Source organism: Hemitrygon akajei, chromosome 9 (assembly GCF_048418815.1).
Source record: "Hemitrygon akajei chromosome 9, sHemAka1.3, whole genome shotgun sequence".
Taxonomy (NCBI): Eukaryota; Metazoa; Chordata; class Chondrichthyes; order Myliobatiformes; family Dasyatidae; genus Hemitrygon; species Hemitrygon akajei.
This window is the reverse complement of record NC_133132.1, coordinates 145,063,836-145,086,394: the sequence shown is the minus strand read 5'-3', so window position 1 is coordinate 145,086,394 and position 22,559 is coordinate 145,063,836. Positions and strand designations below refer to the sequence as shown.

General features: G+C 36.7%; 1 protein-coding gene across 3 annotated transcripts in view; it reads right to left on the bottom strand.

The window, feature by feature from the left end:
• Positions 1–22,559, bottom strand: part of mmut (methylmalonyl CoA mutase) — a 41,405-nt gene that overhangs the window by 13,451 nt on the left and 5,395 nt on the right. For 2 of the 3 annotated variants that reach the window (XR_012100324.1, XM_073057199.1), the window contains exons 3-12: positions 22,160–22,317; positions 20,221–20,392; positions 17,064–17,312; positions 13,289–13,400; positions 7,297–7,412; positions 5,761–5,876; positions 4,726–4,857; positions 4,118–4,265; positions 2,612–2,779; positions 274–417 (exon numbers count right to left, since the gene is read on the bottom strand). Coding sequence is in view for 2 of the 3 variants with exons in the window: in XM_073057199.1 (XP_072913300.1) it covers positions 289–417; positions 2,612–2,779; positions 4,118–4,265; positions 4,726–4,857; positions 5,761–5,876; positions 7,297–7,412; positions 13,289–13,400; positions 17,064–17,312; positions 20,221–20,392; positions 22,160–22,317 (1,500 nt within the window). In the remaining variant the exon portion in view is untranslated. Of the gene's footprint in view, positions 1–15; positions 418–2,611; positions 2,780–4,117; positions 4,266–4,725; positions 4,858–5,760; positions 5,877–7,296; positions 7,413–13,288; positions 13,401–17,063; positions 17,313–20,220; positions 20,393–22,159; positions 22,318–22,559 lie in introns of those variants that run through there. The other variant, XM_073057198.1, reaches the window with a different exon arrangement.

The following is a 22,559-nucleotide window of genomic DNA, read 5'->3' as shown; positions in this document are numbered from 1 at the left end:
ATAATGTACACAAAGTAAAATAGAAATTCTCATTTTAATTTTATTTGTATACAGTTCAATCATACATAATGGAAATTTGGTTTAAATTATCTTCAGTTTGCAACGTGATCTCAGCTTGCTCCAATAAGAGGAGACACTAGTGAATGCAAGTCCATTAAGTAAACTAACAAGTACAGAAAATGGATGAAATACAAACTTTCCCAGAAAGTACTGTAGGCAAAAGTTTTGACTGACATTACAGAAAAACAAGCTTCAAGTGAACAAAATCATTACCATGCTCAATGATGTTCACAATGATTGCTGCCTCTTGACTAAATTTGTCTCAATGTTACCAAGGACCTGTACAGCAGCAACAGGAATTCTAGTACCTGGGCCAAAGATGCTGGAAACACCTGCCTTGAACAAGTCTTCATAATCCTGGAGGATTTAAAGGATAGTATTAACTGAATACAAGTTATACATAATTGACTTAACTTTGAGAATATTTGCTCCCGTAATTTGTTCCAATAAAAGTCTTAAATTTGTCCAAAAAGGTTGAATTTTAGAGCAAGACCATGTAGAATGTAAAAATGTACCAGTTTCTTGGTTACATCGGAAACACTGATCAGATAAACTTGGATATAATTTATTTATTTTTTGTGGTGTAATATATAATTGATGTAAAAAATTATATTGCACTAATAACCGAACATTTATTGTATTTGTCATACTGTCAAGACACAGTCTTGACCAATTTGTTTCTTCAATTTTAATATTCAAATCACTTTCCCATTTTTGTCTTGACTTATGGACTCCTTGTTTAGTTGCCTGGTTTTGAACCAAAACTCAAACTTAATAAATACCAGAAAGAATTTATAAAAATTGCTCTGGCTGTAGCCAAAAAGGCTATTGCAATTACTTGGAAATCAGATACATATTTAAGTATAGATTGTTGGAAAAAAGAAATCTATGGCTGTATTCCATTAGAAAAAATTACTTATAACTTGAAACATAAATATGAAACATTTTTGAAAATCTGGGGCCCTTATTTACAAAAGACAGGATTAAATATATAGGTGCTCTGAAGAGAAAATTAATGGCTACTTGGGGAAAGAAATAAATACATATACTAAAGTTATTAAGAACTCCATGGAGCATGTGGAGACCTTCCAACAACCAGGCACTCTTTCTTTCTTTCTTTTCTTTCTTTCTTAATTTTTTTTTTATATAGGGTAGTTAGGGGGGAGGGATTAAGGGGAGGGGGGAAGGGTCACATATCCTTTTTTCTTCACTTGTAATCATTTAAAAATTTAATTAAATAAAATTTAGAAGAAGAATATTTGCCAGCATTTGAGCACTTTACTTTTGTATGAGTGGTGCTCCTCTACCTAGTGTTGTATGGAAAGATTTATCAAACACCTAAAATGCCTAAAAAGAAACATTAATCATAAACTAGTTCCACGATTATAATGTACTGTATTTGCTGACCAAGGCAACCAATGATTCCTGTAATCCTAACTAGACATCAATGATGGTGAACCCAAATCTTACTGAGCTTCAGATTTCAACATCCAATGTGTTTTAGAGCATAGAATATGTTTTGGAATGTAGACCCCCCCCCCCCCCCAATAATGTAAGGCTATGCAAAACAGTAGGACAGGTTCTTTTTGCAGGGCACTGAGTCATATACTTAAATTTGCTAAGACTTCAGCTCTATTTTTCATACTTTTATGTGTGTCTGCATATGCACGCTACTCCTACCAACTGGGAATTGTGCCTTAGAATTTCCAAATTGGCCTAATCATTGGTTATGCCAGATTAGAAGCACTGTTTCACATTGTTATCCACACTTCTCCTATTTGACCAGCAGGATAAATAACATGTATTATTTTCTAACATTGCTTCTGATTTATTTTCTAAACAATTAAAGCTAAATATGCCCTTCATGTGACACTACTGTGTTAACAGACTCAAACACAGTAGTAGGTAGATGTCATCAAAAGCAAAAGAAAATTAAAAGATTACAAAAAACTGATTTGATGATCTGAAGATTGCAATAATTCAGGGTGACTTAAGAAAAACCAAATTATTGAGGGACCTGGCTGGTACTGAAGGACAATTAGCCTCTTGGAAGTTCAATTAAAAAAGTTATAAAAAGAGACAAGTTCTAAATGATACAAAAAAAGTATTATAATTTTAATTAAATAATTGTTGCAGATTTGGGATTGGCAGGGTGCCATTTGATTGTTAAATCTTTCTTGTATTACAACCCAACTTCCTGATAATCATTTAATACATGGATTAAAGTAGACAAGATTCCAACATAGGTTTGTGACACACATTCTAGTAAACAAATCTGCATTAAATCTTCTCTTCTAGTCCATAAGGCCTCCACTTGAAGTATAACTATTAGAAAACTCACATTTCCACATCGTAGATAGAAACAGGAAAGTTACCTTTATTTAGCTATTACTAAATGGACACAAATAAAGCCAGATAGAATAATTTTACTAGTTTGAACACTGCCTAATTTTGTTCCCACTGGTTAATGGAATCTTGATAAAGGTAAGTTTGATTCAATAATGATAACTACAGTAAGAGAAAACCTGAGATTACATCATAAATGTTGTACCTGAGGAGGAATTACACCACCACAGATGACCAAAATATCAGGGCGCTGAAGATCACAAAGCTCTTTTATCAATTCTGGCACGAGAGTTCGATGGCCAGCTGCCAAAGAACTGACACCAACGCAATGCACATCTGCATCCACTGCCTGCTGTGCTACCTCCCGAGGAGTCTAGAAATAAAGCAATGACAGTTTGTAAGGTTGAAATGAGTTTGTCTTTCAATTAACATTTGAAATGAATTGTACACGGATTATATTTTCATTTTTATAACCAAGTTTGTAAGATAATCTTACCAGTGATTATCACTGACTGCATTCTGATACCTACAGTGGAATTCAGAAGATTGTTGGTATGAATTCTGGTCTTAATAAAAATCCAACATTGCTCTGGAATGGTTAGCATGTTGCCTTTGGTATAGACCTTCAGAGAATCGTGCTTATTCCTCACTATTACAGGGAAACTCCAATAATTTGGCGTGCTCAGGTCTTGTGTTGAAATAGCAGATGTACTGGGCTCTTGGATGTTAATTCTAGTAATGCCAACATATTATTATAAATTTTCCACGGGACATCTGATATGTTAAAGTGAGTTTGGGGACTGGATCCTACAAGATGAACAGTAAGTGTTACATAGTGAGCCAGAAGCTGAACTAGTAAGATTGAATCTGTTATTCAAGTTCTATTGGTATTTGACTAATACTATCTTTGAAAATAAATGCTACATTATTTTTTCAAATTGAAACTAATCTGCACAATTTGAGAATGAATGTATAATTAACAGTCCTCTCAATAAAATCTAAGTTTTGATTTCCTTCATAGTCCATTTTGCTCTGATACTATAGCTTGTCCCATAGTTAGCTGTGAAAGTAAGACTTCTTTCTCCTTTTTTTGCTTAATTCAAAAATTTGTTTACAGATAAACTACTTAAAAAACATAATATTTCTACATCAGTTTCAGCTAAAATATGAGATTTGAAAATGGACTTGTGATTTGTGATCTCCCCTCTTTCCATGCCCATAGCCTTGACAATTAGTTTTTCTTGTCAATCCTTTGTTACTGGTCTCAACCTTTACAAACAATTAGTCTGGAATTTATAAAATAAAAAGACAAACATCAATTACACCCATCACTACCCAGCGTGAGTTTGTATAGATAAATATTTTAAATACATAACTTTCTGGTTATGTGAGAACTTAAGTAAATTGGGGTTAATGCAACAGAAATAACTAAATATTAAAGAATGAAGCAAAACAGTCCATTGTGGTATGAATTAGTACCCTGCAAATACCTTTGTCAGCTGGCTGAAATCATGTGAAATCTTGCATTTTTAAAAGAACTCTTTCTTGAATGTTATGCATTTGTTCCTCTACATGTGCCTCAGACCAGCTCACATTCATCTAAGTAAACGTTCGTCAAATCCTCCACCCTCAGGAAAAGTGAATCCCAATTTAACAGTATCACCCTGCTTCAATTTATGAGTTAAAATTTTATTAGTATTGATTAACCTACCTGAAACAAGGGTCCTATATCCACATCAAAACCCAGATCAGCAAATCCTGTGGCAATAACTTTTGCTCCTCGATCGTGCCCATCTTGACCCATTTTAGCAACAAGCAGACGAGGTCGACGACCTTCATTTTTAGCAAACTTCTCAATTCTAAATAATAAAAACATCCAAACAATCTTGTTAGTAAATCATGATTACAATATATTAGACAAGTTTGTGAATATTTAAAAAGGGATTATGTATTCATTTGCATGTCTGTATTAGATCAGCAAACTAGATTTTCATGGAGTGCCCTGCAGATTTATCAGAACTTTCAGATTCCAATAGTTAAATCTTTATGCAAACTAATTTCAAAAGGAATTGATAAAGTAGTTTTTTTGCACATGGGTTAAGTTAGTTTAAGGCTGTTATTCCCGATACCAATTCCCTTTCTCAAACTTCCAAACGGAATTGAACAATTCAAGTCTAACACTTATTGACACACCAAAAATTTAGAAATTTACATTTACTGACAAGTTTAATACTGAGAGTTTAGCAAATTTAATAAAAGTATTAAGAACCATATCCAAAAAGAATAGTTTTTTTGCAGAGCTATGATTTTCTGGCTCACCTGCTCATCGCCATAGACATTTCTTCGTTGTCACCAAATTCATGACGGTATGCACCGCTCACCATGCGATTACTAGGTTGATGTTCACCAAACACTACTTTCATTGCATCTGTAATTTCTCCAACAGTACATCTAAATAAAAAAGTTAATACATTGATAGTACATGTTAAGACTTAACTCACACAATATAACAGTTAAAGTAGTCAAGGTTGGTGAATAGATAAAATAATTCTATATCAAAGTGATTCAAGTCCAAATCTAATTTAGAAAATAAAACCATCAGAATCACCAGATTGTGTACTTCTTCTGTGTTTAAACTAAACATTATAAATCATAGTGAACACGGTCCAAATTCTCACCTTTGAAACTGAAGTTAATTTCAAAGAATCAAAAAGGGTATAAATTAATAAAACTCATGGGCAATTGTAAAACATTCAGTAATAACCATCACAAAGAATTTTCTCTCCCCTTCGCATTATTTTCTCTTAGTGGTATGAAATATTTCCAATCTAAGATTGAATGTTAAAGCCATTTTCAGTCTCCCCCCCCCCGCCCCCCAAATGTTCTACAGGATGGAAATGTTAATGGTATTGTCAGTCATATAGTTTGCAGATGATTGGTCAGGCCTTTTCACAATTGTTTTGTTCAGGGTGACCTGGATATTCTATTGGTATGGCATCAATTTTGGTTGAAAACTGAAGAACAACCATATATAAAATAACTGCAATTCAAAGTAACCCGTAAAATGAGTTGTCCTAAGGAAAACGTGTCCATCCTCTTTTCAGTGAGACAGATCACTTTTTCAAAGAAAAATACAGATTAAATGATGCCTGTCATGCCCTACTCAGCATGCAAAAAGGGCTCAAGGGAGGAAGGGTGGAACTCAATATTTGAGTAGGTTTCTCAGTTAGATGGGCAATGAAGGATGTAAGAACACAAAAATTATTAAGGTTGCAAGACAAAGATGCATTTAAATTCCATGAAGTACACCACCAGACAATTTATTCATTTTCAAATAAGGAAGCTGTGCCTTACCTTTCACGAGCAGCTTCCACTGCCAACGCCAGTAGATTTCCTTGTCCTGAGCGTGCACATTCAGTAATGGCACTCAAGCACTTCTCAGCTGTTGCTTGATTTCTGGATGCTCTTAACTAAGTTGAAGTAAAGTACCATTTGAATCATGTGTAAGGGCTTCCTAACCCAGATCAATTATCCATTTCAAACAAATAATTATAAGCTAAATACTCTTTAGCTTATAAGCTTTCTTCTCAAAATGAATGCACTGTTCCAACTCTAATATATATCAAGCTAATTAATGGGAATAGAGGTAGAATTTCAACAAAAGCTAAAAGACCTGCCGATACCTTTGCAGAGTAAAAAAAAACCTCTTGTTCTTAAGACATGGTCAGGATTAGATCATCCTTACCCTTCTTCCATGGAAAATGTACATATTTATGTTACAGTTAGCAGATTTTGCAAGTGTAACAGATCTTTAGGGTGAGAAGGCAGAAGATTATTGACAGTTTTAAACCCACCAGCAATCAATTTAACATTTGGACAACATGGACTTGTATTTTCTGCATTAAAGCACAGTGTCAAAGGCATTTCATCTTAAGGAGGTGAAAATTCAGGTTCTTTTGGAGCCAAGTCTGAAGCAAAACATACTTGCCTTACAAGAGGCTCATAATTCATTTTTTCAAATGACCATGATCCAACAGAAGTTAATATTTAGATATGGCATCATCCAGTCATGGAACAGCAGGAATTATAGATTGGAAGTTTCAACAACTGCACCTAATCTAGTTTGTGGCCACTGCCTTGCACCTGCTCCGCATGGAGAAATCATAATTGTTCTCTCAAAGGTTAAGGCTATATATAATACCTATTTAGAAATAACACCAATTTTGATAGAGTGAGTTAGTAATCAAATTTAGGTAAACTGGCAAAGAGAATAGGATTGAGATGAAGGCACTTATTTTAATTAAGTCAATTCTTTTTTCACTGTCCAAGATATTGGTGGAAGCCTATTCAATAGTAACTTTTAAAAATGAATTGATCACGAGACACTTCAGATGATGCTTCATTTCAAAGCCAAATACTTAAACATTAAAAAAGATTTAATCTTCTGTGATCCAAACAAATCCAAAGACTGAAATGGAATGGATTTTTCTTTCAGCTACAATGTAAAAAAGTTGAAACTGCTATATATTTGAAATGCATTAACAATGTTTAAATAATTCTTAGATGAGATTTTCATCATTGCCATTAAGTTATAGTACTATCTTTAAACAAAGCAAATGAAGCAAACTGCACCCTTAGACTCAAAAGATCAATATGAAACAACCTGCTTTCTAGAACACGTGAATTTTCAGAACAAAGCTAGCACAATGAGAATTAATTTGTTCAGTACCACAGCATACAGCAATCAAGTCTCAACCTTTTGTAAATGATCAAATCTTAGCATGTTTTGGTAGAATCTCATGGCTTGAACTTGCAACTATTATCCATGATGAATAGCAAGCAACTACTTCTCAGGATTATGCAATAGTTGCAGCAACACTGGACTCTTACCTTTTCTAGTTTTGCAATCTGTTGGTTCCGCACCGCAGTGTTGTCTATAATTAGCACTTCTACAGGCTCCTCTTTCTCCAGACGGTACTTGTTTACTCCTACAATTACTTCAGCACCTAGGAAACAGTAAGAGGCAAAATTCAAGTTACTTCTCAAAAGAGCATAACATTCTTAATTTTATATGAAAACGACAGGTTTTAGTGTTCAAATCTCAGCCTCAAATTCATTTGTGTTACAACAGGCTTTGAAACTAACTTTACAATACCTTACAAGGAAATTTATTTTTACTGACCTTCATTCTGATTCTTTGCACTGTTTTGTATAAAATAACAATCAATACCTATAAATAGACAGCATGCCAAAGGCCTTAAAAATTCAAAGGCTTTGTTTATCACACCAAAATAATCAACAGCAAATACCATTCCTCTGGATTTCCTTTGTGATGACTTTATGAACTAGTTGACATAATTAATAGATGTCAGTGACCCTATTTTTTCATGGGCCACTAGTCTTCAAAGTATTTAACAACAATTTGTATTTATGTGGCATCTTTAACAAAGAACAATTCTCCAAGGTACTTCACAGGTACTTTGCTGAAACAAAACTGAACATAGAGCTACATAACATCGCTAGAGTCATAGAAAACTACAGCGTAGAAACAAGACCTTCAGCCATATAATCCGTGCCGAATCATTTAAACTGCCTACTCCCTGCAGTACATCCCAGCCTGCACCAGGACCATAGGCCTCCATACCCATTCATACACCTAACCAAACTTCCCTTAAATATTTCTTTTTCTTTCTCAATCTTTTTATTATTGTTACTAATATCAACAAAATAAAATTGATACATAGATAATGGGATTACAAACATACACAATTCAACTGAACATGAAAGAATACATAAGCAATGATTACAGTATAAATGAGTATTCCCAATTCATGGTCGATACAATATACAAATAAACAAGGCAAGCCTAGGTATATCATAATATATAATTAAAAAAACAGAAAAAAGAAAAAACAAAAAAATTATGCAAAAAAACTAATCTAATAATCTAATAACTAATAAGAAAAAAAACAAAAAAGAAAAAAGAGAAAAAGAAGAAATGGAAAAAGAAAAAAAAGGGCTGTTTATAATATCTCACAAAAATACAAAATCATCAGTGTCGTCAGCTCCGATCCTCTCAACATATATAAAATCGAAACTGGAAAATCAAATAGGCTTGGAACAGGGTCGTATTACATCATATGAAAATATTGAATAAATGGTCTCCATATCTTTTCAAATTTAATAGAAGTATCAAATACACCACTTCTAATTTTTTCTAAATTTAGACATAACATAGTTTGAGAAAACCAATGAAATACAATAGGAGGATTAATTTCTTTCCAATTCAACAAAATAGATCTTCTAGCCATTAGTGTAAGAAATGCAATCATTCGACAAGCGGAAGAGGATAAATGGAGTAAGTCCATCATTGATAAACTAAAAATTGCAGTAATAGGATGAGGTTGTAAATCAATGTTCAATACCGCAGAAATAATATCAAAAATATCTTTCCAATATTTTTTCAAAAGCGGACACAACCAGAACATACGAGTTAAAGATGCTATCTCAGAATGACATCTGTCACAAATAGGATTTATATAGGAATAAAAATGGGCCAATTTATCCTTGGACATATGAGCCCGGTGCACAACTTTAAACTGTATTAATGAATGTTTAGCACATATAGATGATGTATTAACTAATTGAAGAATTTTATCCCAATTCTCAATAGGGATAGTAAGGTTAAGTTCTCTTTCCCAATCATTTTTAGTCTTATAACCCCTTAAATGTTTCAATTGAGCTCACATGTACCACTTGCGCTGGCAGCTCATTCCACACTCTCATGACCCTCCAAGTGAAGAAGTTTCTCTTAAACTTTTCACCTTTCACCCTTAAACCATGACCTCTGGTTCTGTGGGAAAAATGCCTGCTTGCATTTTCCCTATATATTCCCATCATAATTTTGTATAACTGTAGCATATTTCCCCTCAATCTTTATTCCAAGTAATAAAGAACCAGCCTTATCAATCTTTCCTTGTAACTCAGGTCTTCCAGTTCTGACATCACCCTTCTAAGTTTTCTCTGTACTCTTTCAACACATCTTTGCCGTAGGTAGATGACCAAAACTGCACACTATACTCCCAAATTAGGCCTCACCAACATCTTATACAGCTTCAACATAACATCCCATCTCCTGTACAAAATAGTTTGATTTATGAAGGCCAATGTACCAAAAGCTTTCTTTATGACCCTAGCTACAGCGGTACTAGAAAGTTTGAGAACCCTGTAGAATTTTCTCTATTTCTACATAAATATGACCTAAAATGTAATCAATCTTCACACATCTTAAAACTAGATAAATTAAATGAACAAAAAAAACATTATCCTTGTTCATTTATTTATTGAGAAAAATGATCCCATCTTGCATGTATCTGTAGGAAAAAGTATGTGAACCTCTGGGTAATGTCTTCTACAAAAGTTATTTGGTGCAAGGTGTTCCAATCAGTAAGATGAGATTGGAGGCGTGGGTTGTGGAGGTGCCCTGCCCTATTAAAAAGACAAAGTTTGGGTACTGACAGAGCCTGTGGGTCTCAAGAAAGATCTGTTTATTTGCAGCATGCCTCAATCACAATAACTTTCAGAGGACCTTAGAAGAAGAATTGTAGAGATGCATGAAGCTGGAAAAGGATACAAATGCATTTCTAAAGACCAGTGTTCATCAGCCCATAGAAAGAGAAATTGTTTAAAAATGGAGGAAATTCAGTACTGTTGCTACTCTCCCTAGGAGTGGGCATCCTGCAAAGATCACACCAAGAGCACAACGAGCAATGCTAGGAGGTGGAAAAGAACCCAAGACTAAAAACCAAAGATCTGCAGAACTCTTTAGAACTTACTAAAAGTCTATTCATGTGTCCACTGTAAGAAAAACTCTGAACAAGAATGGTGTTCATGGAAGGACACCACAGGAGTCCATCGCTCTCCAAAGAAAGAAAAACATTGCCGCATGTCTCAACTTTGCAAAAGACCACGTGGATGTTCCATGATGCTCTGTGGACAGATGAGACAAGAACTGAACTTCCTAGCAGAAATGCACATTGCTATGTTTGCAAGAAAAAGGGCACTGCACACCAATTCCCAAATCTCATTCCAACTGTGGAAGGAGCTTCATGGTTTCGGGCTGTTCGACTGCCTCAAGGCCTGGAGAGGTCGCAATTGTTGAACGAAGAGTGAATTCAAAATTGTATAAAGAAATTTTACAGGAGAATGTCAGGGTAGCAGTCGGTCACCTGAAGCTTAAATTGGATAATGCAACAAGACAATGATCCGAAAGACAAGAGTAAATCGACAGAATGGTTTAAAAAGAAGAAAAATTGTGTTTTGGAATGACTGAGTCAAGTCCTGATCTTAATCCTATAGAAAGGTTGTGGAAGGACCTGAAGCAAGCAGTTCATGAAAGGAAGCCCACCAACGTCCCAGAGTTGAAGCAGTTTTGTAAGGAGGAATGGCCTAAAATTCCTCTAAGTTGATGTGCAGGACTGATCAACAGTTACTATAATATAAATGTTTGGTTGAAGTTATTGTTGTACAACCACTGAAAGCAAAGGTTCACATACTTCTTCCAATAAATATGTAATATTGGATCATTTTTTCTCAAATAAATAAACAAACAAGTACAATGCTCTTGTGTTATTTATTTAATTGGGTTCACTTTATCTAGTTTTAGGACTTGCATGAAGATCCAATCACATTTAGGCCAAATTTATTCAGAAATAGAGATAATTCTAGAGTTCACAAGCTTTCTAGCACCACTGTACTTGCCAGTTGCTTGGTAGGTTGGCTTTGAGAAAACAGGTCGAGGATGCTTAGAGTGAGAGCAAGCTTTCACTCCAGATTGCTGAAGCTGTAATGTCAAGGAACAATATTTTAAAACATGCAATATGCACTAGGCAAGAAATGGAAATCTTGAGGGATTATAATACAGAAATGCACACACATGAATCCATTAAAAAGTGTCATGGGAAGAGTATAGGAAATGGGAAGAGATGCATGAACAATAAAGAAACTATGTATCTCAATCTCCATTTGTAGATAAAAGAATTAATGCTGTTATACATTTATATTCTAACTTTTATAAAGTTAGAACAATAATTTTAGGAAATATCTTCGCTAAGGGATGCATAATAATGCTTCAAATAAAATCAGACAGATATTCAAACAAAAAAGATTTCCCTTCTCCACAACTGAAGCAATATATCCCTTAACTGTACAGTAGAAAAGACGAATTGACTCCAAACTTTTCTATTCCTCTTCCTTTCCAACGTTGCCAGATATCCAAATGGTTGAAAACAGTATTGGTATAAAACAATTTATAGTAAGTACCCGCCAACATCACCTCATTATCTAAACTGATAAATCGAGCAAATTAAAGATCTGACTCTACCATCCCTTAATTGGCCTGGCTGATTAGCAAACTCAGACTGAATGAACCCAAGAGCTTTTCTCATCTCTCTCAATGCATAGAAGAAAATCATGTGTAAAAGTTACAGCTTCAGAGTTCAAAATTATATGTTGAGCCTTTAAATGTAAATAATTGGCATTATCACAAACTGTATTATCAATACCATCTAATATTTTCTTACTGTTATCCAATGATAATACCAAAGTTACTTATACATGCAGTAAAAAGAGAACAAGGTGGTGATACACGTTCACACTTCATGAAATTCCACTTCGTTAAAAACACACATTTAACGGATCCAGGCCCTACTAATGTGCTAGCTGAATACATGTTTAAGTACAGCACAAAATTCCTATTACCAACACTAAGATTCCAATCAAAATAGCATTATATGCAATTTAATTGACAAGATGCATTGTAATAGAAAATTAACCCTTCTAGAATATTCATTGACTAAATTGTCACAAGTTAAAATACTACCGTAGATGTCGGATTATAAGCCGCTACTTTTTTCCCACATTTTGAACAGCTTTGAACTTTGCGGCCTTTACTACGGTGCGGCTAATGCATGATTTTTTTTCATGCCGCCAAAAACATTTTGCCTCGTAACAGTAGACCAATAAAATTGATGAGTAGTTCACAGAGGTCCAATGAAATTGTACGATAAATCAAGCGCACTTTCACAATTAAATTATTGTAAATCAGTCATTTGTACTCACCCTCATCAACATGGAAAACACTCGAAGAAAAGCATTGTGCTGCCTTTATGGCAGTTATTTAGTTTATAATATTTTCGCTTAGTAATTCATTTGTTAGTAATTTCTAGTTAAAGTTAGAAGTGTTTTAACTATATTTGTTTTCTGTATACATCGCGGGATGCTATGACGTCACACCCAGTTTCGCCGCGTCTTGTGGGAAATACCGGTTTGCGATAAACGGGAAGGTGGGGGCGAGCGGCATTAGATCTGAGCGAACGCTGCTTTTAAGTTAAAGGCGATCAATAACTTTTCCTGGTAGGCTGCAGTATATATATTTTTTACCAGTCGTTAGGAGATATTGGAATGTTGTTCAGTAAAAAAGTATACACAACGTATATTTAAAAGTAGCCGCGTTACAGGCACGGTTCGAAAAAAAGCATTTGCAATATGTATTTGTTTATGTTACCATATGGATTTAATTAAAAGTTAAAAAATCCTCACGTGTAATATCTTTCTGTGTAAATATCTCATATTACAACGTGGGACACCTGCGGCCGAAAATCCGGTGCGGCCTAAAATCCGGTGCGGCTTGTACAAGTACAAAATTGATTTTCTTTCTAAAATTAGAGCCAGCGGCTTTTAATCAGGTGCGCTCTGTAGTGCGAAATCTACGGTACTTCTTCGAATAACAAATAAATTTTAAAAAATCTATTTTCCCCCTCCCTTGATCCACTATTTTTCTTTCAGCACCAAATGATGGATTAGTAGATTTTACTTTGCTTACCAGAGTCAATCCTTGCTTGTTTTCTGGCTGCACATTCTTCAATACGAAGTTTTGGTAAGCCGTCAGCTACTGCTTTAGCCATACCTCCCATTTCTTCAATCTCATTAATAAGCTGCAATTAAACACAACTGCACTATTAGACAAGATGCCAGTAAATACTATTTTCGTTCAATAGTACAGCAGCACTGGATTCATTTATGTAAAAGAATAAGAAAGCAATCAGAAAGAAGGAGAACCATTTCAAAATAAGGACACTTGGGTCTATTTTTATATAAAGAAATGAGTCTTGGCTAGAAATTCCAAACTGCTACTTGGTTAATTTTGAATGGGCTGGGAACATAGTCATACCAAGCAACAGATCAACAAGACCATAATTAATTCAGATGAATAAAGGAACAAATATGTACTTTCCTACTAGAAAGCAGGCTTTTATGAAAACTCGAGCCTTTTTATAAATTTAAAAACATTGATCCAAGACATCAACCATGTATATTCAAAATCCTTGGTGAAGCTAAATTTGCATTTGAAGGGCTATGGTGAGTTGGGAGTGGAGGGGAAGGAGGGTATGGGGTTGTGAAAAAAATGCACCCATATCAAGTAACTATCTGCAGTAAGTCCCCTCTGGTTGTGGATGAACTTTTAATCAATTTTAGACACTTAGAAAAGCCATGTGTTAATCAGCAACCTTCAACCTACATTCTTAAAAAGCACATCAAGATTAGTTAATATTGGGTCATTGTCTGCAGGTACATAAGGATATCCTGTTGCCTCATTAAGATTTGTCAATCATGTTAAAGCATGTGTTATCTTGTGCATTCAACTATCCAAAAGTTCCTCATGGATTTATGGCATCTAGATAGTAAACATTCTACAGGAATTATATTGAAATGTGATCAATAAAAGAAATAATTCAGGGCAGGTAATGAAAAGCTTGATCAAAGCAGTAAGTGTTATGACACACTATACAAAAGATTAAAAAGGGATTTATGAAGGTAGTTTCAAAACTTGACAGCCAGACAACAGAAGGGAGTAGAGATAGCCCAGGAAATTACAGATCAATGACTCTTACCTCAGTGGTTGGTAAGTTGATGGAGATCTCGAGAGGCAGGATTTCTGAACATTTGGAGAAGTATAATATGATTAGGAATAGTCAGCATGGCTTTGTCAAAGGCAGGTCATGCCTTACAAGCCTGATAGAATTTTTTGAGTATGTGACTAAACACATTGATGAAGAAAGAGCAGTAGATGTGGTGTATATGGATTTCAGCAAGGCATTTGATGAGGTACCCCATGCAAGGCTTATTGAGAAAGTAAGGAGGCATGGGATCCAAGGGGACATTGCTTTGTGGATCCAGAACTGGCTTGCCCACAGAAGGCAAAGAGTGGTTGTAGAAGGGTCATATTCTGCATGGAGGTTGGTCACCAGTGGTGTGCCTCAAGGATCTGTTCTAGGACCCTTACTCTTTGTGATTTTTATAAATGACCTGGATGAGGAAGTGGAGGGATGAGTTAGTAAGTTTGCTGATGACACAAAGGTTGGGGGTATTGTAGATAGTGTGGAGGGCTGTCAGGGGTTACAGTGGGATATTGATAGGATGCAAAACTGGGCTGAGAAGTGGCAGATGGAGTTCAACCCAGATAAGTGTGAAGTTGTTCATTTTGGTAGGTCAAATATGAAGGCAGATTATAGTATTAATGGTAAGACTCTTGGCAATGTGGAGAATCAGAGGGATCTTGGGGTCCGAGTCCATTACATGCTCAAAGCAGCTGCGCAGGTTGATTCTGTGGTTAAGAATGCGTACGGTGTATTGGCCTTGATCAATCGTGGAATTGAATTTAGGAGCCGAGAGGTAAATGTTGCAGCTAGATAGGACCCTGGTCACACCCCACTTGGAGTACTGTGCTCAGTTCTGGTCGCCTCACTACAGAAAGGATATGGAAGCCATAGAAAGGGTGCAGAGGAGATTTACAAGGATGTTGCCTGGATTGGGGAGCATGCCTTATGAGAACAGTTTTGAGTGAACTCGGCCTTTTCTCCTTGGAGCAATGGAGGATGAGAGGTGACCTGATAGAGGTGTACAAGATGATGAGAGGCATTGATCGTGTGGATAGTCAGAGGCTTTTTCCCAGGGCTGAAATGGTTGCCACAAGAGGACACATGTTTTAGGTGCATGGGAGTAGGATACAGAGGAGATGTCAGGGGTAAGTTTTTTTTTATATAAACGCAGAGAGTGGTGAGTGTGTGGAATAGGCTGCCAGCAACAGTGGTGGAGGCGGATACAATAGGGTCTTTTAAGAGACTTTTGGATAGGTACATGGAGCTTAGAAAAACAGAGGGCTATAGGTAAGTCTAGTAATTTCTAAGGTAGGAACATGTTTGGCACAGCTTTGTGGGCCAAAGGGCCTGTATTGTGCTGTAGGTTTTCTATGTTTCTATGAAGGTACAGGAGACAGCAAAATAGACCGGATAGTGAACAAGAGCTGTTTGACCTGCTCAGTACCTCCCACATTTTGTTTATTATTTAAGAATTTTAACTTAAGATTTCCTACTTTAAAACGATTACAGGAAAAACCCATGTGGCTCATGATGTTATGCCCAACTAAATTAGTAACTAGAAGCCCAATAAAACATAATTCCTTCAGCCTAAACAATGTCAATATTCTTCTAATTCTTGCACATTCATGTGCCTAAGCGCCTCTTGAACGGCTCTATTGTATTTGGTCTTTTCCCATCTCCGACAGTGCATTCTAAGCACCCACTACTCCATATACGTCCCACAGATCTACCCTGAACTTATCCCCTCACACCTTAAATGCATTACCTCTGGTCTTAGATCTTTCAACTCTAGGAAAAGACATTGGCCATCTAACTATTCCTTTCATATCCTTATAAACCCTTATCATACTTCCTCTCAGTCTCCACTGCTCCAGACAAAACAACCCAAGTTTGTCCAACCTCCTGTTATAGTACATGCCTCCTAATTCAAACAGCATCCTGGCAAACCACTTCTGCACCTTCTTCAAAGCCTTAAAATCCTTCCTATAATGAGGTGACTAGAATTGAATGCAATACTCCAGATGCACCTAGTGTTTTTATAAAGCTGCAGTGTCACTTCCCGACTCTTGAACACCATAACTCGACAAATAAAGACAAGCGTACCACATGCCTTCTTTACCACACTATCAATCCGTGGAACCACTTTCAGGAAGCCATGAACTTGCACCAAGATCCCTCTGCACATCAACACTGCTAAGGGTCTTGCCATTAACAGTGTACTGAAAACACTTAATAGTGTACTGTCCTTTTGGGTTTGATGTCCCAAACTGCAACACTTCACATGTAGCCAGGTTAAACCCCATCCGCCATTTCTCTCCCCATATCTGCACTCATCTAAATCCTGCTATCCTCTGTCTTCTACAGTATCCACACCACTAGCAACTTCTGTAATGTCTGCAAACTTACTAACCCATCCATGTTTTCATCCAGAGCATTTATGTATCACAGCAGTGGTTCCAGTTCAGATAGTCATGAAACACCAGCAGTCACTAAATTCCAGTCAGAACAAGTCCCATCGATCACTCTCTGTCATCTATGAAAAATACATTTGAAAGTTCCTAATAAGACATTATATGTTCCTTCAGTGTTCCATGGCTCCAATTGTTCTCCTAAAAAATACCACATAATATTTCAAAATACAATTCATTATCAGTCATAGATATACAGCATTTAATTTACTGATGTGTTTGCTTATAGACAGTTCTTAGATAAACTAACCTCTAAAGCAGCATCGTGTATCTCATTAGTTAGAGTCTCCATCATAAATGAACCTGCCCAAGGATCTGCTACTTTTGGAATGCCAGATTCCTCCTGGATGATGATCTGAGTATTTCTGGCGATCCGGGAGCTTTGGACTGTGGGTAAACCTAATGCCTCATCGAAAGAATTAGTATGCAGTGACTGAGTTCCTCCAAACACCGCTGCCATTGCCTCAATAACTGTGCGAATAATGTTGTTGTGTGGATCCTGAAATTGAAACACAATTTATGAACAAATAAACATTTAAAACATTGTCATTTTAACCAAATAGCCAGCCGTTGGTGTAGTGACATCAGCACCAGACTTCAAGACTAATGGTCTCAGGTTCAAAATCAGCCAGACCCTTGCACGCTTTCCATCTGTGCTGGTTGAGCATCAAGCTAGCAACTTGGCCTCATAAAAAATGGACTCCCCAATGCACGAGAAAAGGCACAACAATTTTAACTAAATGACAAAAGTGCAAAAGAATAGCTCCTGTCAATTACTTTGGACAAATATACTCTCGGTACAAGAACTACTTGGAGACTTTTGGGAACTAGCTTGGGAATAGCTATACTTTCATATCCCTGATACAATGCTTAAAATAAATGAGGTTTATAAGTTACAGCATAGCTTTCTTGAAGATGGGGTAAACACATCAGGGATATTGAGGAAAAACTTCACACAGAAAGTGGTGAATCTGTGGAATTCTCTGCCACAGGAAACAGTTGAGGCCAATTCATTGGCTATATTTAAGAGGGAGTTAGATACGGTCTTTGTGGCTAAAGGGATCAGGGGTATGGAGAGAAAGCAGGTACAGGGTTCTGAGTTGGATGATCAGCCATGATCATACTGAATGGCGGTGCAGGCTCAAAGGGCTGAATGGCCTACTCCTGCATCTATTTTCTATGTTTCTATATTGGTGCTGCTATCCTGTTGAAGCAGTAAGAGATGGTCTTATATCACTGTTTCACTCAAGTTAACCACATTCAGAGATTTTGCGTTTGGTAGCAAGATAACTCATGTCCTGTTTCGAGTTGCCTAGAGACATCTGAAACTCAGGGAACTTTGCCTTTGATTCCTGAATGCTCCAGCCACGCACAAGAAAGAGAATCTCTCTAGATACAATTGCACATTAGAAAGAACTTTTAAAAATCTGGCCCAACAATAAAAATCAATTCTTTCCTATTATAAAAAGATTGACCACAACTCCCTGACCTTTAGCATAGGTTTGGACAGGGACTTACAGTTTAGGAGACAAGGACCAGATAGGGCTTTTGAGACTTACAAGACAACCAAGCAGGGGTGTAAGGATGGAATTAGGAAAGCTAGAAGGGAACATGAGAAACAGGATTAGGGAAACTCCCAAGGTGTTCTCCTTGCATGTGAAGAACAGGAGGATGAGTAGAATGAGCACAGGGCGTATCAGGGAAAAAGATGAAATGTACCTGAATGAGGTAGGGAAGATTCTTTATAAACACTTTGCTTAAATATGGTATTAACCAGCAAGAAGGACCTTGATAAATGTGAGGTCAGCCTAGTACAGACTAATGTGCTGAACAGGTTGAGGTTAAGAAAGAAACAGTGCTGGAAAAAATCATTAGGATAGACAAGTCCCTATGGCTGGATGGGATATATCTCAGGCTACTATGGGAAGCAAGAGAAAAGATTGCTGTACCAGTGGTGACGATCTGGCCACAGGAGTAGTACAGAACATTGGAAGATTTCAAATGTTATTCCTTTGTTCAAAAAAAGGTAGTAGGGATAATCCTGGAAATTATAACCAGTGACTTACAACAGTGGTGGGCAAACTACTGGAGAGGATTCTTAAAGAGAGATTATATGAGTATTCAGAGAAGCATATACTGAGTAGGAATAGTCAGCTTTGTGAGCGACAGGTTTTGACTTCTTTGAGAAAGTGACAAAACAAGTGGAATAGGGAAGAGCAGTAGATGTGGGATGTGTACATTTTAGTAAGGCAATCAACAAGGTTCCCCATGGTAAACTCACTCAAAGTCAGGAGACATGGAATCCAGAGAAATCAGGCTGCCTGGATTCACAATTGGTTTGCCCACAGAAGGCAGAGCATATTCTGCCTGGAGGCCCATGACTAGTGGTTTTCCACAGTTGCTTTGCAAGTTGATAGGATGGTTAAGGAAGCGTATGGTGTATTGGCCTTTGTTAGTTGGAGGATTGAGTTCAAGAGCTGGGAGGCTGCAGCTCTACAAAACTGGTAGACCTCATTTGAAGTATTGTGATCAGTTCTGGTCACCTCATTATATGAAGGATGTGGAGGCTTTGGTGAGGGTGCAGAGGAGATCTACCAGGATGCTTTCTAGACTAGATAACATGTCTTATGTGGAAAGGTTGTGCGAGCTTATAGCTTTTCTCTTTAGAATGATGAGAGGTGACTTGATAGAGGTACATCAGATAATAAGAATATAAATAGAGTGGACAGCCAGTGCCCTTTTTCCCAAGGTGATAATAGCTAATATGAGAGGACATAGTTTTAAGGTGATCGGAGGAAAGTATAGGTGAGAAGGAAGTCAGACATAGGCTAATTACACAGAGAGTGGTAAGCATGTGGAACGCACTGCTGGGGATGGTGGTAGAGGAAAATAGGGACTTTTAAGAGGCTCTTAGGTAGACACATGGATGAAAGAAAACTGGAGAGCTATGTGGGAGGGAAGGAATAGAATTGTCTTGGAGAAGGTGAAAAGGTCTGTACAACATCACGGGCCATTGGGCACGTACTGTGTTCAGAACAATCAGATCAAATCCCTATCTGGTAAATATATGATATCAACATCTATGCCACCTAGTTAAAAACAGTTAATTTAATAAGTTTAGGATATAGTATTTCAGAATAAATCTCTCTAACAACTTTTTTTCCAATTTATTTCTGTCCTTCCATATGCAAATTTAGAATTTGAAAACATTTAAACTTAGAATCTTCAATGTGAATCTGAGGAAAGATCAATGGGCTAAAACAGTAAATATTTCTTTCAGCATGGATTCTCTCTGACCTGCCATGTATTTTGTGTTTTACAGTACCTTATTTCAAGAATATACAAGGACTTATAGTCAACATATTGTTTGGCATTTGCAATACCAACTTTATAGGACGTGTACTTACCTGCTCAGTAAGGGACCAACCAGACGTCTGACAATGGGCTCTCAGCAGTAAAGACTTAGAACTCTTAGCATTAAATTTTTCTTTAATTAAGTTCGCCCAAAGCCGTCTAGCTGCTCTCAGCTTTGCTATTTCCATGTAGAAATTCATACCAATTCCCCAAAAGAAAGAAAGCCTGGAAAAGAAAAGTGAGGCTTAATTTCTCAAACAACTCTATATTCTGAAATGTTCCCTTCAATTACTTTCCAAAGTTAGCATTTTTCAATGAACATAATACCAGGTAGTATAATTTGAACAGATTATGAACTCCATCAATAATCCAAATAATTTGCTAAGGACCAGCAGCAACAATATCTTCAAAGTATAAGGTTAATAGAAAGCTATCCCTTAAGATAAGAGATGTAGAAATTTCTTAACCAGGAGGGCAGTGAATCTGTGGGATTCATTGCTATACACGGCTGTGGAGGATGTCATTAGGTCTATTTAAAGCAGAGGTTAATAGATACTTAATATACTTAATTAGGGCATCATAGGTAATGTGGAAAAGGCAAATGAATACGGATGAGACGGAAAATAAATCAGCCATGACATATCTTATGATATACATGTCAAAATTTAAATTATTTTACATTAAAGTTTCCAAATCCCCTGAAGTATAAGCAACCCAGTGTCAGCATCCTCTCCCAAGCTGATATCCCCAGCAATAAGGCCATAAGTAACACTCATTTTCCTCTTTTGGGCAGGCCAGAACAGTTTCATACTCAACACTTGATTCCTATATGAGAACTCTATTCCAAGCACTTGTAATGAGAAGAGATTGCTTGGTAAACAGAGGAACAGATTCAAGGCTGTTCTCAAAGCCTTCTTGATAAGAAATGCAACATATACGGTGAGAACATTCGAGGTGGCATTGTCAACATCAAGTCCATGCAATGGGAACATATAGCAAGAAGGAGATTACAACTTCACTAGCTACCCATCCACCAATCCTGTTGAGTATCTGCTGTTCTAGCCTCTTTGGCCATTTCAAAAACCTACAAGCCATCTTTCATCCTGTATGATCAACCAAGAAAAATCTGCTAAAGAACCAGAAGCGATGTTTGTTGCACAATAACATTAAAATGCTAATTACCACGATGAGCCCACTCTCAGCACGGAGGAGCAACACCTCATATTCCGCCTGGGTAGACTCCAACCCGAGGCACGAACATCGATTTCTGCTTCCAGTACAAACCCCTCCCTCCCTTTTCCTCTTCTTCTATTCCCCATTCTGACTTCTTATCCCTTCTCCTCACCTGCCTATCACCTCCTCCTGTGCCCCTCCTTCTTTCCTTTCTCCTATGGTCCACCTTCCTCTCCTATCAGATTCCTTCTTCTCCAGTCTTTTACCTTTCTCAACTACCTGGCTTCATCTACCATCTTCCAGCTATCCTCCTTCCCTTCACCCCACCATTTTATTCTGGCAACATCCCCTTTCTTTTCCAGTCCTGAAGGAGAATCTTGGGCTGTTTATTCATTGCTGCCTAACCTGCTGAGTTCCTCCAGCAGTTGTACTAGATATCCAGCATTCACAGAATCACTTGTGTTTATAAAATGCTAATTGCTGCATTAACACGTATTAACATTAACAATTAGATTAATGTAGTGCCACATCAGAAAATGCAATAAAATCTCGAACACTGAATATTTATACTCAGAGAATTTAACATGCATACAACTTGCTACATGTCATCAACTATAATGGCCCATAATCCCACTGGTTGTTATCTTTCTCATTCTAAACATACACTTCTGAAATCAAACAGGTTAACTGAAATATCATATACTGAACTTAGCAGAATGCACGTTTTACAAAAGATCTGATGTTCAGATAGCCTTACTTTTTAAAATGACAAATGCTTTTCATTTGATTTTAAATACAACAGTGATTATTAGATATTACCGTGGTGCAAATTCATCAATGTTAAGCCCCACTTGGATACCAGTTCTGCAGTATTCCAGACCATTTGCTATGGTATAAGCCAATTCCAAAACAGCACCAGCACCAGCTTCTTGGATGTGATACCCACTGATGGAAATTGAGTTAAATCGGGGCATATACTGCAGAAGGAAAAAAACAACTTAAAATAAAATTTTAGCCCTGGTGCAGTAGGATAATTCAACTCAAGGATATCACGATCATACATGGGGCTCTTCCTTCACTCAATCAACCACTTATTTTTAGACCTGCATCATTCAAGATAAAGTCAACAATTAGGCTTGAGGCTTTATTATTTTTCCCTGTTCCAAGAATTAATATTATCCCATCACAGTTTACTTATTAAGATGAAGTACAAACTGCA